The sequence below is a fragment of the Symphodus melops genome (genome assembly GCF_947650265.1).
Source record: "Symphodus melops genome assembly, chromosome: 20".
Lineage (NCBI taxonomy): Eukaryota > Metazoa > Chordata > Actinopteri > Labriformes > Labridae > Symphodus > Symphodus melops.
This window is the reverse complement of record NC_136710.1, coordinates 7,367,341-7,383,328: the sequence shown is the minus strand read 5'-3', so window position 1 is coordinate 7,383,328 and position 15,988 is coordinate 7,367,341. Positions and strand designations below refer to the sequence as shown.

At 41.4% G+C, this 15,988-nt stretch overlaps 1 protein-coding gene across 13 annotated transcripts in view; it reads right to left on the bottom strand.

The window, feature by feature from the left end:
• Positions 1-15,988, bottom strand: part of kcnip4a (potassium voltage-gated channel interacting protein 4a) — a 117,718-nt gene that overhangs the window by 15,520 nt on the left and 86,210 nt on the right. The window contains exon 1 of one of the 13 annotated variants that reach the window (XM_079371199.1): positions 12,015-12,379. The exons of 11 other annotated variants lie outside the window; for them this stretch is intronic. In XM_079371199.1, coding sequence (XP_079227325.1) covers positions 12,015-12,126 — 112 coding nt within the window. In that variant the 5' untranslated portion in view covers positions 12,127-12,379. Of the gene's footprint in view, positions 1-12,014; positions 12,380-15,988 lie in introns of those variants that run through there. One more of the 13 variants, XM_079371200.1, reaches the window with a different exon arrangement.

The following is a 15,988-nucleotide window of genomic DNA, read 5'->3' as shown; positions in this document are numbered from 1 at the left end:
TGGGATTTTCCAAAGTCTCTTAAAAGTCACCCTCATCATAGCCACCAAGATTCACACAATAAATCCCTTTTCATGGTCTTACCGTACTTGTTTTTTACTGTTATTTGAAACTGTGTGACAGTTTTCATCTTTTTAATAGCATCCGTTAATGCTTTTCGAAAAGCCTCCGCAAAACATTTCTGAGACTGAAGCAAAACAAACTAACTAAAAGCAATAATTCTCCTCCTGGTCTCGCACTTTTCCAAACACGTTCTAACCATGCTGGCAATAGGTTTGAATCCTTTCACCCTCGTAATGTCCAAACGGCAGATTTCAAGAGCAGATGGTTAACAGCTATTGGCTTGGCTCTGATCATCCTCACAATAACCTGCATTATGGGGTACAAAAAAGTTCTCATACGGTGAAGGACGCTGCTGTCAGCTTAAAGGCCGGTCCTTAGTGCCCTCTAAAAAGGAAACACTAACTTTAAAACTCGGAGGATGAAGAGACAATGTTTATCTCTCATCTATTCTTGTTAGTCGCCTGACACGCACCTCCCTACCCGAGTGGAGAGGAGACGTCTGAGCGGCCTCACTGAGGATGAATAAGACAGATGTTGCTACCCGGTAATATTGGTCTTGACAGCAAGCTGGTGTTATGTGAACGCATGACCGTTCGACACAGAGACGTCTTCCCTGGCTTGGAGCTCAAGGACAATTTGTTAGGCTGCAGTATTTTCGACTGGATACAGCTGAAAGAGCTAAATCCTTTAGACAACGAAGGAACTGTAAGCAGGAATGTTGATTAAAAAAATGAAATGAAATAAAAAAAACGATCTCTTCAGTGAAATAGAGTATGAGGGACACTGTGTGTAATCAGGCAGGAAAAGAGCATGCAGTCATGGCTGTCTGATTAATGTTTGCCCTTTTACTTTATTGACTAAATGGATCTGACACTTTCGTATGTGTGTGATAATGTGTGTGGAATGTGCTGTGCAGCTCCACTGCCATTAGCCATAAAAGTCAAAGTTGACTATTTGGCTGGCAAAAGTTAAAATGTCCGGTGTTGTCCTGAAGAAGTACATCAAATAAAAAATTCTACAGTAAAGTCGACACATTTTACTCGCTCATTCATTTCGTGCACACACAAAGTCATGCCATACTTTTGCCTTCCTTGAAAGAGAAAGAAAACTGATGGTACCGTCTGACTGACAGCTGCTGTAATGGCAGCTTGGAGCTGAATGCATAGCTCATCAGAAATGTAATTCATCAAACACAAAGCTGTCTTAGCCATTTTAGCCTGCAGCTATACAACAAAATGAGATTGAATGGACCAATGCAGGTTATAAACAAGAATAAACAAGAACTTCCCTGAAGAAACACATGTGAGAGTGACTCCCCCAAAATAAGTCTCAACCAATCAATCATAGGATCAATGCTACACTCCTCTGAGCTCTGTGATCACAGAGTCAGTTGTTTAAACGCCAAAATCAAGCCACAGGCTAAAAACCTCGACAGCCTTGAATCAATCTCATCCATCGTTTTCACCATAATGCAAACTAAAACGCGCTCATCTGACCGTGCACGGCTGCCCGAGCTCAACAAAAGGTCGGGTCACTTCAGGTGCTGAACACGCAGTTTGAGGAAAACTGCTGCTGAGCTTGCTGCTTCTTTGGAATTTTTACGAGGGCGTGTGTACAGTAAGAGCTTCGCGCAGGCAAACGATGCCCTGAGGGCCCACATGAAGCAGAAGGCCCTTCCTTGGCATACGATTGAAACGAAGTGTTAACTTGTTTAATGATTGGGGACTTTAAATTTTAATCTGTGTGAAATTAACTGAGAAGGAGCAGATAGCATCAATCAACGCTGTAGTTCTTTTTTTCCCCCCACTTTCTCTCTCTCTCTCTCTCTTCTTTTGCTTTTACAACCTCTCCCATTGTTGTGCATCTTCCCCTCCAGAGGTTTGTGTGCCTCTGTGTGAGGATGAGCTAAGGTCTTAACTAACACAGTTTAGCTCCTTGCCGTTAATTTAGAACCACGGCGCCAAAAAAGGCGGGCCTGACAAAAGTAGGCCATGACTCCAAAGGGATAATCTGACAGTTTACATGATAGTGTTACCGGCAGCGGCACACAAGGCTACGCAGTATCTGTAATGGTCTGGAGATCTTTGACCACTCTGGGACAGTGACTCTATGTTACACATGATTGCTGTCTTAGTGTAATTGAACATGTCTCTGTGACTTCTTTTGGTTTCACTTCATGCTTTGGAAAGAAAAGCCTGTTTCCACTTGGGCAATATGAAAAGCCCTTTTATATAACGAAAAGAATTAAAGCCAATTTCAGTCTTTGGTTTTAAGACATTGCTTTCATGTATGATTTTCTTAGTTTAAGGGAACACCAATACATTGACAAACAGTAGAAAAACAAAAATCTAGGAGTGCGAATGTTATTCAGTTTTAAACACATCTACAGTACATTCATAAAAATACACGGAGGGGGGAGGCCATTTTGCTAGTTACGTTGACCCTCCCCCATTGATTTACTGGAGGCTAATGAATATAACACACAATTACAAAACTTTATATCTGATCTCAACTTTTTGCTGATCTTATCCAAGACCTGAGCTCACTCCATATACAGCCTGTATTCACTCCTGGCAAAAAAAAACCTAACAACTATCAACCACCAATCTTTGGGTATCGAGTTCTTAACAGGGCTGTGTCCACAGTTGCCCATCTACGGGTAAAATATGTAAATGTTGTTTCAAAAGATATATAGATGGCTGTGCCGGCAGAAAAATAAAGCATATAAGACATTAGAAAGTTACTTCCAGGCTTTGAGCTGGTTTCAACATTCAATATCTACAGGGAAGTGAAATTGGAATTGAAATTCTCGGGTGTCAGAAAGATTTGTATCATTGCTTTAGGCATCGTGTCACCATTTCTGGGACATTTCAATCCCCCTCTGTGAGGGATCTTATTCTGCAGTGGACACCAGTGTTGCCTTCACATCTTCCTACATCTTAATATGACTCTTTGGTTGTGCTTCAAACCGATTCCGAGTTCAGAAGTGTGAAAGTACTCTAGAGAGATTTCGACCTGCGGCACTGGTTATTTCACCCAGTGATTCATTGTGATGCTGTGTGGACCTGCTTCATTGTTCCCTCCCAGAGTGTAATTCCAAGATACCATCAAGAAACACATTTCCTTGAGTTATGTAGGGCTGCAAAAGCCATGTTCGGATATACATCTTGCAGATAGGAGAGGGAGCAAACGGTGCAGTCTAGGAATTTGTCTGGAAGATGAACCTCCAATGAGACCCGAAAATGTCTGACACCATTGGGGGGGTTCACTGCCAACTACACTTAATGCGCTTTTGCTTCAATACATTTTTGTCATTCAAGTTATCTAGATAGCTTTCCAAGGTAAAGACAAATTGTGTGGGCCCTTAGTGTGTGACAATGACTAAACTTTATTTGGAGGATATTATAGAAGGCGTTGAAGTCAGTGGTTCCCAGGTGTTAATCTCATAATCCCTAAATCTGTCTCCTGTAGATCTCCAGACAGATGGTATGAAAGCCAAATTGAGCATGCCACTGAAGATCAATCAGAAAATCTATCCAATGCCAGAAAAAAATAAAATAAAATCCCATTAATATAAGAAAGTAAACCTATCACACAGAGTCCAAATCGATACCTGATGGCTGCTATAAACATATTCTTTAAGCGGCTTATATTTTGGTCGAAGCTAATGATTGTGGACATGCTTTGCACACCGGTCAATACCTTTATCGATTTCAAATTCAAACTCTCCCATCTTTGTAAAGGGCAACTTACTATTAGCAACAGTGCAAACATGAAACATTTAGAGAAGGTCATGTTGTCATTTGGTCAATTACACAAATGCAGAGGCAGAAGCCTTTTGGGCAGATTAAATGTATGTCAATCAACAAAAGCGAGGGGATTAAAGCCTTTTCTTTTAAAGTCAAATATTTAAAGAGTTAACATGAGGACGACAGGTTCATTTTAACACTTTGTCACAGTGTTAAAAGTCCAGAGGCTGCCTGTTGTTTGTCAGCCAAACAGGGACAAATGTGACAGACACTTGACAGCCTGCAATTAACTGAAATGAAACCCGGCAAGACAAGGGACAAGGACGGCAGACAAGCAGGGGTCTGGCAGCATGGCTGGTGGTGGATTTTATTCATGTTGGCATGAGTCCTAAAAATAAAGAAGCCAGTGGGATATCAGTCTGACCTGCTCACGATGCTGCCAGCAGCATGCTAAATTGGTTAAACTGTTGTGTGGCTAGTTTTAATGATTGCTTGGTTAAAAACACATCTTCTTAAACTGCCTATTTTTGTAAACATATAGGGTGAATTAATTAATGAGTAATTTGCAATGAGTAATACAGAGAGTTCTGCATTTTTTCTTAAGGTTATCAGCTTCACTGACAAAGATTGTATTTTGTTCCCATTAATGAAGAAAGTCATTTAAGGTGTGGGAACCTACACAGAAACATCTTTAAAAAAAAGCTGGTGATACAAAAAGACACTTGGCTGTTTAAACTTTTCCCCTGAAGAATAATCCCAACAGAAAAATACCAACTTTTATCAAAGAGCGAACTCTAAAAAGGTGAAAGGGAGTGCAAAAATAAATGCATCTGCCCGAGGACAGAAGATTTAAAACATCTAGCTCTTTTGCAGAGGCTGACTCTGCCTTTCCTGAGGTGTAATGAATATAAATATTTCCTAATGCTCCAAAACAAATCATAGCTGACATCCAGAATGGCAGAACTGCCAACACTGGACATCTGCCGATTACAATTCTGCTCTTTTTGCAAGTGTGAGAGTTTCATATCCAAGTCAATAAAAGAAAAGTAATTTAAAAGCATTTCCCACTGTGTACAGAGCAATGCTCTTTTTTTTTGATCAGATTAATCACATGGATGGACAGTGAACGATGTGGATACAGGTCTGCCATTTGTTCCCATTTGGTAGGCACAAAAACAAATCAGTCCAAAGATTGTAGTGGAGGAAAGCGATATGTCACTGCTGTTTTTTAATGACACGGCCTCGAGCTCCTAATGGCGGGCTTGAAGACTGGAAACAGACTCAGGAAGCAGTGCGTCACTGCATGGCCTGTGTTTAAACCAGAGCAAATTGGGTACAATCTTGAGACCATGAAAACCAATTGTCCTGAACACAAAAATATTCTTTTATAATATCAAAATATTTCAGTTGATAACATATCGAGATCAATATCTTCAAGTGGAAGAAGCTAATTGTTTTATCATCTTAAAGCTTCTGTAAAGTATATTTGGTTTGTGTTGATTTGGCGCCCCCTGTGGACAAGTCATTACATCATATCTCATTGCTGATTTTGTCTTTGCACATTTATGATTTGGTTTTCTGACAACGTTCTCAAATTCCGACTCCTACCATTTAACAATCTTCACAAACATCCCAATAACAACATAGATATCGTCAACATTTATTCTGATGATGTTCTCTTTTTTTTACTGTGTAGGTCATAAGGAGATATCATTGTTAATTTCAGGTTGTTTCATAACAAACGACAGACTCCGCGCAGGAACTTTAAGAAAGTCATCAAAGAAGATGCCGTCCTTCACTGTTATGAACTGAGTGTGACTAACTGCAGAGCTGGGGACTGGAGCCAAGGTTCTTAATGGGGGGGTTTTGTGCGCCCACGCTGGCCAGAATGACACACCATTGGAGGGCAGAGGCATTTATTGGAATCAAGGGGAAAGAGCAGTCTTTGCTTTTAATTGCGATCATTTGTCAGCGAGAAGTGTTTCAATGATAGTCTCTCTCAAGGAAAACCTAAAGAGAGACTTCCTCCTCTCATTTACAATACTGGGACAAAGGAAGGAAGTCTATCCACTCTGGCTTCAGAGTTTAAAGGTGAGTCAGACTCTAAGAGAAGAGCGTCTGTATGAATGACATTCAAGTGAGTCATTCCATTCGTTGAAAGGAAACTTGCACTGATGATAACGAATGGATTTCAGGATTTTATTTCCCAAAAAAAGATATTCAAAGTTTATATTGCACACAAACAGCTCAAGTTCCCAAAGACAACCTATTTGGCTGGAATCGTATTTTCTCAACACACTCTGGCTCAGCCAAAAGACAAACATGATATCCGATCTGGGGCAATGCAGCATCTGTTTCCTTCTGAGACTGTGGACAAGTTCTGCATGAAAATCACCAAAAAGTGGCACAAAATGGGCTTTTAGGGCTGATTACCTTGTAAATAACTTACTCAATTGCTTTTTAGACAATGAGGGGTTTAATTACTATTAGAGATAAACAGGCGGAAGCCACTGATGTGAGGGGATGAGTGGTCTGCTACACAACTACAGCTAAAACAAAAGATCCTTGTTTTTGCTTTTTCTTCCATTCTGTGCATTGACTTCTTGTCATTTTACAAAGCAGATCTTTGCATGTTTAAAAAGGTAATGTGAATTTTCTGTGTGTGACTGGCTACTGTCAATGATCTGTGATATTTTCTGAGACTGTGCAGTTTCAATATCCAATAGCACTGAGATAAGTTCACTATATAGATACATTCCTCAACACAGTGAGTGTCCCAGTTCTCTTTACATTAAACTGATGAAGTGTGCAGAAAGGCCCAGCTCTATCACTTTACTTTCATCAGAAGGGCCATCAGAGGAAGGAATGAAAAACCTTTGCATAAAGTCAGACACAAGGAAGATCAATCGGAACCAGGGAGACGTTATATGCAGACTTCACAAAAGAAACATTCAAACCTCTTTTCTTTTTTTTTCATCTATGGATATTAGAAAGGACTTCCAAGCCTGGAGTTTTCAATCCAGTTGTAAGCAAGGAACTGCTGCATTATGCATGAGAACCTATGTCCTTGCCTTAATTATGGAAAATACTGTTACTGGATCCAAGTGGCAACATGATTATTCATTTTACAAGCTAATTAAAGTCTTGGTTCTGCTGAATGAGCGGTCGTATAACCTTGATTGAAAAATAAAACTCACATGTGCAGCTTCAAAGCTCTAGAGGATTCCTTTTTTTTTACATTATATTTCTGAAGCTTAAGTATGCAGAATTTTCCTTTAATAAGACCTGCGCAATCTGCATAAATAGTTCTCTTTTCATGCTTAATAAAGTCAGAGGATATCACAGGCTGGTGCAGTGGAGACACTGTGCATCATACTGCATCCCTGCAGGTCATTTAATTAAATACATCTTTAAGAATACAATCTGCCTCCTCCACGGGGAGCCTTTAAGCACTGCAATCATCCGTATCTGATACATGGCTAGGACACATCCGTCATCCTCATTCCATCACAATTCATTACCCGCGATGTTTTCATCAGAATTGATTGCTGAGGTATACTTGTCCTTGCTTTTCTGATTCAAATTGACATCCAGAGTCCACATGCCGTCAATAATCTCCTCCGCTGGGCCCTTCTTCCCGCTAAAAACACCAATGGGACCCATATGTTAGGACGCTCCAGCAAAGGTTAAGTCAATCATGTCACTCCTCTAAATAGTTATCATTGAAAATGACCAAAAAGGGTAACCGGACCGGTTGATCGTTGTCCTTCTAATGGACTGGGAAGGAACATTAACAGCATGCAGACGGAGAATCTCGAATATTTTCCACACTTTACGACCTGAAACTAAGCCATTGCCTCAATATTTCACATCTGTTATTCCTATTGCCTTACGATGCAACAATTTGATTCATTCTCCGAGTGGAGATTTCCAATTCAATTAACTTTGCAGATCTCAAATGTCAGCGTCAGAAGTTATGACAAAGATGCTAAACAATTCTGCTGACTTAACTTTGATGAATGTGACTCAACATAGAGAACGATCCCATATGCAGGGAAGTTTTATTACACGCTCACATTAAGAGAGTGCCGAGCGGACCCACTTCCACACTTGATGGAATGAAAGACAAACTGAAGGGTTTTATAGAATTTCAAATCACTCATTTGTGGCCTGTAAAACTTTGTATAAGAGATGAGCATTTAAAGACACCATTGTCTAAATCTGTGAGCGCTAAACTGCTAACACTGCAGTGCTTCTCTAACTGTGGAGCCAGCTTTGCATCAACATGATGTGACTATTAATGACAGGCACATCAGAACTGTTAGTTCACAACTGAATGCCACCAAACAACAGCAGAAAGGTCAGTCAGAATGTTGCATCTTAAAAAACGTAGCCAGCTTGTTTGAGTTGAATATAAAAGCCACGTCAATCTTTGGCAACTCCTTTCAAACCTTACAGTCTGCTTCCTTTAACAATTCCCCGCGGACATATTCTGCATCAAGTGCAGAACAAAAAGATGAAGCTGATCATTATCTTCCTGAATGTGTACACACAATGAAAGCGTCTTGTACACAACAGCACATTGCCCTTTTCCATGATTAGAAACCACACCTGCAGTTTTGGACAATACAAGTTCCCTTCAGGAAAGGAAAAGATTTTTGAGCTGAATGCTAACATGATGACTATGCTAACACATCTGTCAACATCAGGTTGTTGTTTTTTTAAGTTTGCAATCAAACTGAAAGTAAGAACTAACCCTAATCCTAACCCAAAACAAAAAAGTAAAAGAGTCCATAATGTTTTTACAATTCTTGAGGTTTTCACAGCTGTAAAGTAAATATCTTGCCAACCGGTCGGATCCTTCTTTATCTCAAAACCATGAATGTACATATACTGACACTGGATGTGAATATACTGACACTGGATGTGAATATACTGACACTGGAGGTATATTCCAGTAATCACCATCGTCCTCCTTGACTGGTAAGTCGTTTGATACACTGCACTTAAATGGCTCTTTTCCTACAGCATCTACCAAACAAGTTGGCATGTATATATGTGTATGGCGGCCTATAGGATCCAATGTTGTCAAAATAAAATTAAAAATTAATTTTAAAGAGAGAGATTTTGTGTAATGGGAACTTATCATAACAGCAGTTTCTTAAAGTTTACATCAAACATACGAATGCCTCATTCTCTGATACTCACCATCACACCCCCTAAACTAACACAACCAGGACCTGTTCATTACTTTACTGTAAGTGCAAACAGACAGTCGTCGATAAAAGAGACCTTGGTCAGCACTGACTAACTCTCTCTGCTGTCAGACAATGAATCCCCATCACGCAGACTGAGAACATGAGAACTTTGTTAGATGGGACTCAGCATGGAGACACTCTGCTCTTGCAAACAGCAAGTCCAAACTGACACAGCGTTCCAGTCCTGCTGTGGTCTTTGTGTCCTTGTGAATGTGCAGAGTTGTTTTCAAAAGGGGAATGGGACTTTTGGGGGCTGTTGTGTGCAACGGCTGAAACAGAGAATTATTTATCATTGTGTGACACTCTGATTAGTCTGCACCCTGTGAGGCTTTGCTCAGCACTTTAAGCTAATGTTGGGACTAAGACTGCACATGCGTGTGCTGGGATCAATGTGTGTGTGTGAGAGATTTGCCGCAGTGCTTTCAAAACAAATCAGACTGGTAAATATGAAGATAAATGGCTACAGAGAGGGAAGTTTCCTACAGAAGCAGCAGAATTTCTTGCACATTGGCTCTAGCAAAGCTGGGCTCCAGACAGCCAGGTTGAGTGACAGTCTCAGTTAGCAGGAACATTCCAGCTAAATTCATGATTCAAGTCAAATTGGTCACCCGTTTGCTGCTTTACAACCCTAGATGTACTTGACCCATAAACAGTCTGTGCTCTTGTGATTATGCACATAGGTTACTTCAATGCTCCTGTTTATATTCTCCTCCATGAGAGCTTGCCAACAGCAGTAAGAGGCTGGAGATGAATGTTTTCAGGTCTGCAGCACAAATGATTAGAGTGTCGTCTAGTCCCTGCAGACGAGACATGACCCCCCCCCCCCCCTCCCTTTGTTTGCGACGTTTAGTCCGAGAGGATTTGATCTTAGCAAAGCTTTCAGTTTTATTAACTGCCAGCTGAGGCTTCAATACAGAGCGGGAAAAGCGCACGAAACATCCAGAGCACACTCTCAGCCCGTGTTCTCCTCTACAACTGGAAAGTCGCCAGTTGGAATCTGCAGCCCAGCTGAGATAGTCCCTCAGTATTTACTCTACACTTCTGCTCTTTAAGTAAGACTCCCCCCCACCCTCCCCTTCCCAACAGGAGCCTCAGTGGAGCTGCTCAGGTGCATGCGGAGAGATGAGATCATACTGGACAGCTCCTAACTGTGATCATGTCGGACTGTATGAATGTTAAGCGGAGCAAGCATCTTGGTGAAATACAAAAGGAAAGTTAAAAAAAACAAATGCATCATAGCAGAAGGTGACAGCTGCAAGAAGGGATTCCTCGTGACTGTGGGGTTTATTTAAAAAAAAAAGAAAAAAAGAAAAAAAAGAAAAGCTCTGTGGTTTGGAAAGTCATACAGAAAGTCGGATTTGAATTAAAGTTTGGAATTAACAGCCAATTAATCAACAAGTAGATGGACAGGGGATTAAGTCTTAGAGTCTTATGCAGCAAGGACGACACTGGTTCGCTTCTGGCGTACCATGACTTATATATTTTCTCTTCTGTTTTTAGAACTTGAAATGAGAAATTTGGGGATGTAGCTGAGCATAACGGACAACTTGGAAACGTCGCCCTTGGCTCTTATAAAGACAGTTTCCACTTCTCTCTGACATGAAAACAAGCTTAGAGATGAAAAAACAAACAAACCAAAAAAAAACAATCAGTAAGTAAAATGTTGAATGCCAATCAAAGCAGTTGCGCATTAAAGCTCAAACGATCGGTCAAATCATCTTCTTTTTGCCATTGAATGCCCGTCTTGTTCACCTGAACTTCACTTCAAACACATGCGCATCATCAATACCTGTATTGACTGCTTGTCAGAACCCACGGGCTCTGAGAGCAATATTCTTTAAGTAATCACACTCTGACCCTCCTGTGTGGAATACTGATCACGGAGACGGGCAAACAGCGTTCAACACTCCGGTTTGACAACTGCATCATCTCCCCACGGAGAGCAAAATCGATAAGTCGCCGGCATGCTGTTGTTAATAGAGAGGGAGCAGAAAGCAAGTTTCAACTCGCCGTTGTTCAGGGAAGCGTGAGAAGTGTGACGCACAGTGTGAGTTTCCACACAAACGACAAAACACCTTTTTTTTTGCCTTTGCTATAACACCAGCACAGTTCCATCAATGGAGGCCTGACACCTCCGAGATCCGTCTGAACGCGACGCTGTGATCAGGCCAACTTTTTTTTTTCCCCATCTATTACACGCCGTCACTTCATATTGTATGAGCAGCATTCAAGACCCAATTTTAATTATCCTCATGAGACGATGTTTTCTGAACTGAAGTCTTAGGGACGAGCTCAAAGTGCTGACTGTGCTACTTGATATAATGAGACAACTGCACTCGCTCCAAACTGAGCTGTTTATTCAGGCCTGACAAACTGGTTAAGTGAGCCTCACTATACAAGAAGCTGCTGGAGGTTTTTTTCAGCATGTCAACTTAACTACAGACAGGTTAAAGAAACACAGAGGAACAAGCCCTTTAAGATGAGGAGGAAAAAAAAAAAGAGGACGCCTGAAAACGACAGAAGCAGTCTCTCAATTTTCAGCTCTACAAATTCAATCAGAGCTCGCCTCTTTCTGAACCGACACATTTTTTTGTGCTCCAGTCTTCCTCCCTCCATCGCCAACTCATACATATTGCCGTTACATTCGGGTTTTCATACTGCATGAGAAAATACAGTCCATTAGTTTTATTTTCTGAGTCATTGGTTCTCTCCTGCTCTGCTGTGTGCCACGTCCATTAACTCTGAAAGTTTCCTGCTGCTGCTGAACTTCAAGTTTGTTTCTGAAAAAGGTCGAGTAATCAAAGGATGACCCTGATGTGTCAAGGCAACAGAAGCTAAAAAAAATTGAGGGGGACTGAGTTAATAAAATTGCAAGAGGAATTCACATCAAATCTCTGCTGTGTTCTTCTTCATCTTTCCTTACTTCTCTCCTCGTCGGTCTCTTACCCTCTGAGAAGCTGATGAGCCCGAGGAGGTGCAGCAGCTTGATTGAGGCGAACACCAGCACCACGATCCCCACCGTCTGCAGCCCCTCAGCCTCCCAAATCACGCTCAGCATTGCTCCGCCCTCTGACCACTCCGCGCCGCCGCCGCCACCACCATTCCCCGACCCGAACCCGGAGCCGGAGCCGGCCTCCTCAACTTCAGGACCGCCGCCAGGACCGGTGCTACCACCTGGTCCCGCACTCCAGTTCCCCTGCACCCACTCCAGTGCTAAACCGGCCCACACGCAAGGGCCGGGCACCGCCGCGACTGCCCGCTCGCTCCCTAAATCCAGCCTGGGTGAAGTCAAAATGGGAGGATTTTTTGAGAGTTTGCGAGATGCCAAAAGTCAAAGTAAGACCACCCTGATCTCAAGGGTCACCTAAAATTTCAAAAAGCTGAATGAAAGGTGTCCAAACATGCTGATCTCCTCTCTTTTTATTTTCCCTTTCCTTTCCTCTCAAATAAGGGCAAAGTGAAAAGCAGCAGGAGGAAACTCTGCCCTTCTGACAGTTTCTGTCTCTCTCGCTCTTTCAGTCGCACTGACTGCCTCTCTGCAAAGTAAAGGGAGGGAAGATGAGAGGGAGTGGATTGGAGGGAGGAGGGAGGAGGGAGGAGGGACGGGGGAGACGGAGGCAGAGGAGGAGGTGTGGTGGTGCCTCGATGGAAGACGCACAACCTCTCCGGAGCTTTACACTAACTTCAAGCATACAGGAACATGCTTTTGAACATGTTGGCCAGTTTTTGGTTATTGTTTTAACGTTGGCGCTTTAGACACTCCTGCTTCATTGTCATATGAGTAAAAAGCGCTCCCTTTAAGGCTATGAAAAGGACTTAAGTCAAAGATGATGGGGAAAAAAAAAAAATTCCACAAAGAATTAAGGACACTGCAAACCAGAAGCTGTCTAAGAAAGCATTCATTGTAATCTTCTTTAATGAAACCAACAGAATAAAGAAGCTTTTAAAAAGTAATGTTCCCCATTTAAAGAGTTAAAGCTATGACAGGAAAACTCCAACTGATTGAACATATTAAGCAGAAACAGAAGCACACATACAACCACTAAGAAGAGAAAAGATAAGCATGTGTCCTATAGTGGCAACAAACATAAGAATGTGGTGCCTGATTCCTCCTTTTATGGTCTAATAGAGGGGTTTTGACGGGTAAGGGAGGAAAGGGAGTCAATATGCTTTTGCAACAAACCGATGTAGTCGAAAAAGAAAGTGAGGCAGAAATGAGTATTGATCCAAACGACTTCATTAAATACAAACGCTTTTATTTCAAGAGGAGTTGGACTCCAGTGAGCTGATAAAGAGAACAGAGTGCATGTGAGAGAGAGACCGAGGGTGAATCATGTGGTCGGTGTTTGTAGCAGATGGGTGAAGACACCACCATCTACTGTCCTTGTGGAGTCATAGTCCTTATATGTGATGGAATATTTCCTAACATATCAAAAAAATAAGCTTGTAAATGCTTTTTCATTCATTTCCAGCTCTTAACAGAGTGAGAAATACATCCTCTGCAGTGTTGTTCCTGCTTTTATTCCATTTCAAATGAACTCAGCTGTATATTATTGATGTAAATGCACAAAGCCGCCTTAATTACAATCCTCATGGCAGAGTATTATTTTAGCGCCTTGAGAGGAGCAGTTACTCACTCAATTGTTCGATGATAAATGTTCAACAAGAAGGGAGGTGCTTATTTCCATGATGGAAAAACTCACATGCGTTCATTTATATTCAGCCTGTCAACAACACAGAATGGGGAAAGCGAGGGACATAATTCTGCGTTAAAAAAACAACAACAACGTATCAGTGTGAATAATTTAGCGGGATGCTGTTTGAAAAAAAATGAAATAATATTCAGGCTACACATTCTGTGTAATCTGAACGCTCCCTGGTCATGTGAGGAAGTCATTGTTATGTGAGTCTCATCCGCAGAGACTGAAATATGAACACTGACAAGAAGGCTGCAGAAGAAGCAAACAAAGGGGGGGCTAAGGGGTAATAATGTACAACATGCAATAACCAAGGACAGCTTGATTAAGGGCTTCATTCTTTAAAAAAAAATAAATAAATAAAAAGAATCAGGAAACATGTCATTGCATGTTTGACAAACTTCCTGGATGAGAAATAAGCCTGTTCATTAGCCTGTTCCAGTAACTGGAACTGTGGCGTCGTCTTCTTTTTTTCCATGTCACCACTATGACCACACCCTGGACATCAGCCAGGAAAACACAAGAGCTGTCCAAACTGCAGGTCAGAGGATAGATTTTAAGTTGCTGTCACCAATAGTTTTATTTTACCGGCATAGCATCCTTCAGATCAATGATTTGGTTTCCAGCTCCCAACTTAGCCGCGTTGATACAACCCTATCAATCTTGTTCTTCACATTTCAAATGCTGCCGACGGCTGTTTCCAGAAGATAAAGCTAAAAAAAAAGCCACTGATTACAATCTGTTCACAATCAACAACTAACAGCCAGCAAGTAGCTGGTTACCATCGCTCAATCAATCATTTAATTTCATTTAGATCTGGTCTTTTGTTTTTGTTGTGTTAGTTAACAGACCCAACATAAATCCACCATTAGTCGGGACAAAGCAACAGCTGCAAGGAAATACAATGTGTTAGCAGAAGCCTCAAGCTAAAAGTATGTAGCTTAGCTAAAGAGCTAAAGCTTTTTTTCCCCTGCTGATAGAAACTAAAATGTGAATTAAAAGGAAAGTAAAGATGAAGGTAAATATTCACAATTCAATCCTTCAAGATGAGAAACTGTCAGAATTCTTTTTTCCCTGCAGGGGGCAACATGTTGATTATGTAGACTATGAAAGTAATCCATCGGCACGTGATTCAAACGTTGGAGTGAAACAGTCCTGAATCAAATCAGAAACCACAAGACGGCATTTTAGCTCCTTATTAATGTCTGTCATCAGATATAGAAGATCAGTTCAGGTAACATTCTGTTCTTAAGTCGTCTACCTCGACTATTCGGCCATCAGTCCCAGAGAGCTTAATTGCTATCAGACTACATTTGAAGAATTTATGACAAATCACTGTTGAGATGTTCTGGTGGATCCATATGGACACTACGTCTGGCAAAGTGAAGAACGCGTAGAAAAGCCTACCTGGAATAAAGCTCAAAACGTGCAGTAGAATATTGGCTCAAAGTCAATGCCAAACTCCCATGAGGAACAATTGTAGCTTTGGTTCAAAGCATTACATTTCAAAGCTGCCATGTTCACTGCAGTGTATTGAGAGTAGACTGACCTGGATGCTTCAGTGACTTCTGGGCTCACAGCAGCACTGCCAACATGTGGGAACTACATCAATGAAGCGACAGTCACATCACATAGCATTCAAGCCACACACACACAGTAGCCAGCAGAAGCCTGAATGCAGCCAAGATTCCCAAAGCTAGAGGGATTCATCGCCTCAGGCTTTACTCTGCCATGGCTCGGACTTCCATACAGTCTCTGGTATAGGGACGCTTAATAAAACATGTTGGAATGATTGACCAATCATAACCTTTTTTTCTGGCATATAGAGAGAATATATCCATCTGATAAATCTTTAAAGTGGCGATGCTGGAGGTCAGAGGGTGACATATATGAGAGAACAAAAGAAAAGGAAAAGAAGATTTGTGCCTCAAAGCGTCCACCCAATAACTAAAAGAGCCATTATTATGTCAATGCTGCTGACAGGTATATTGACAGGTAAATATGAGATGCCACAGATTCCTCCATTAATGTCATACAAATTCTGAACGATCACCACTCTTATATATGACAGCATGGCAGGTCGGACAGAGAGAGAAGCTGAACATTCTGATTTAAATGACCTGTTGAGGACAATTTGCTTGTTTTTCATTCAAGATAGAAAATGACTGAATTGGTTTCATAAAATGATATAAACAAACCAGAAGCTGTAGATACGGCAATCAA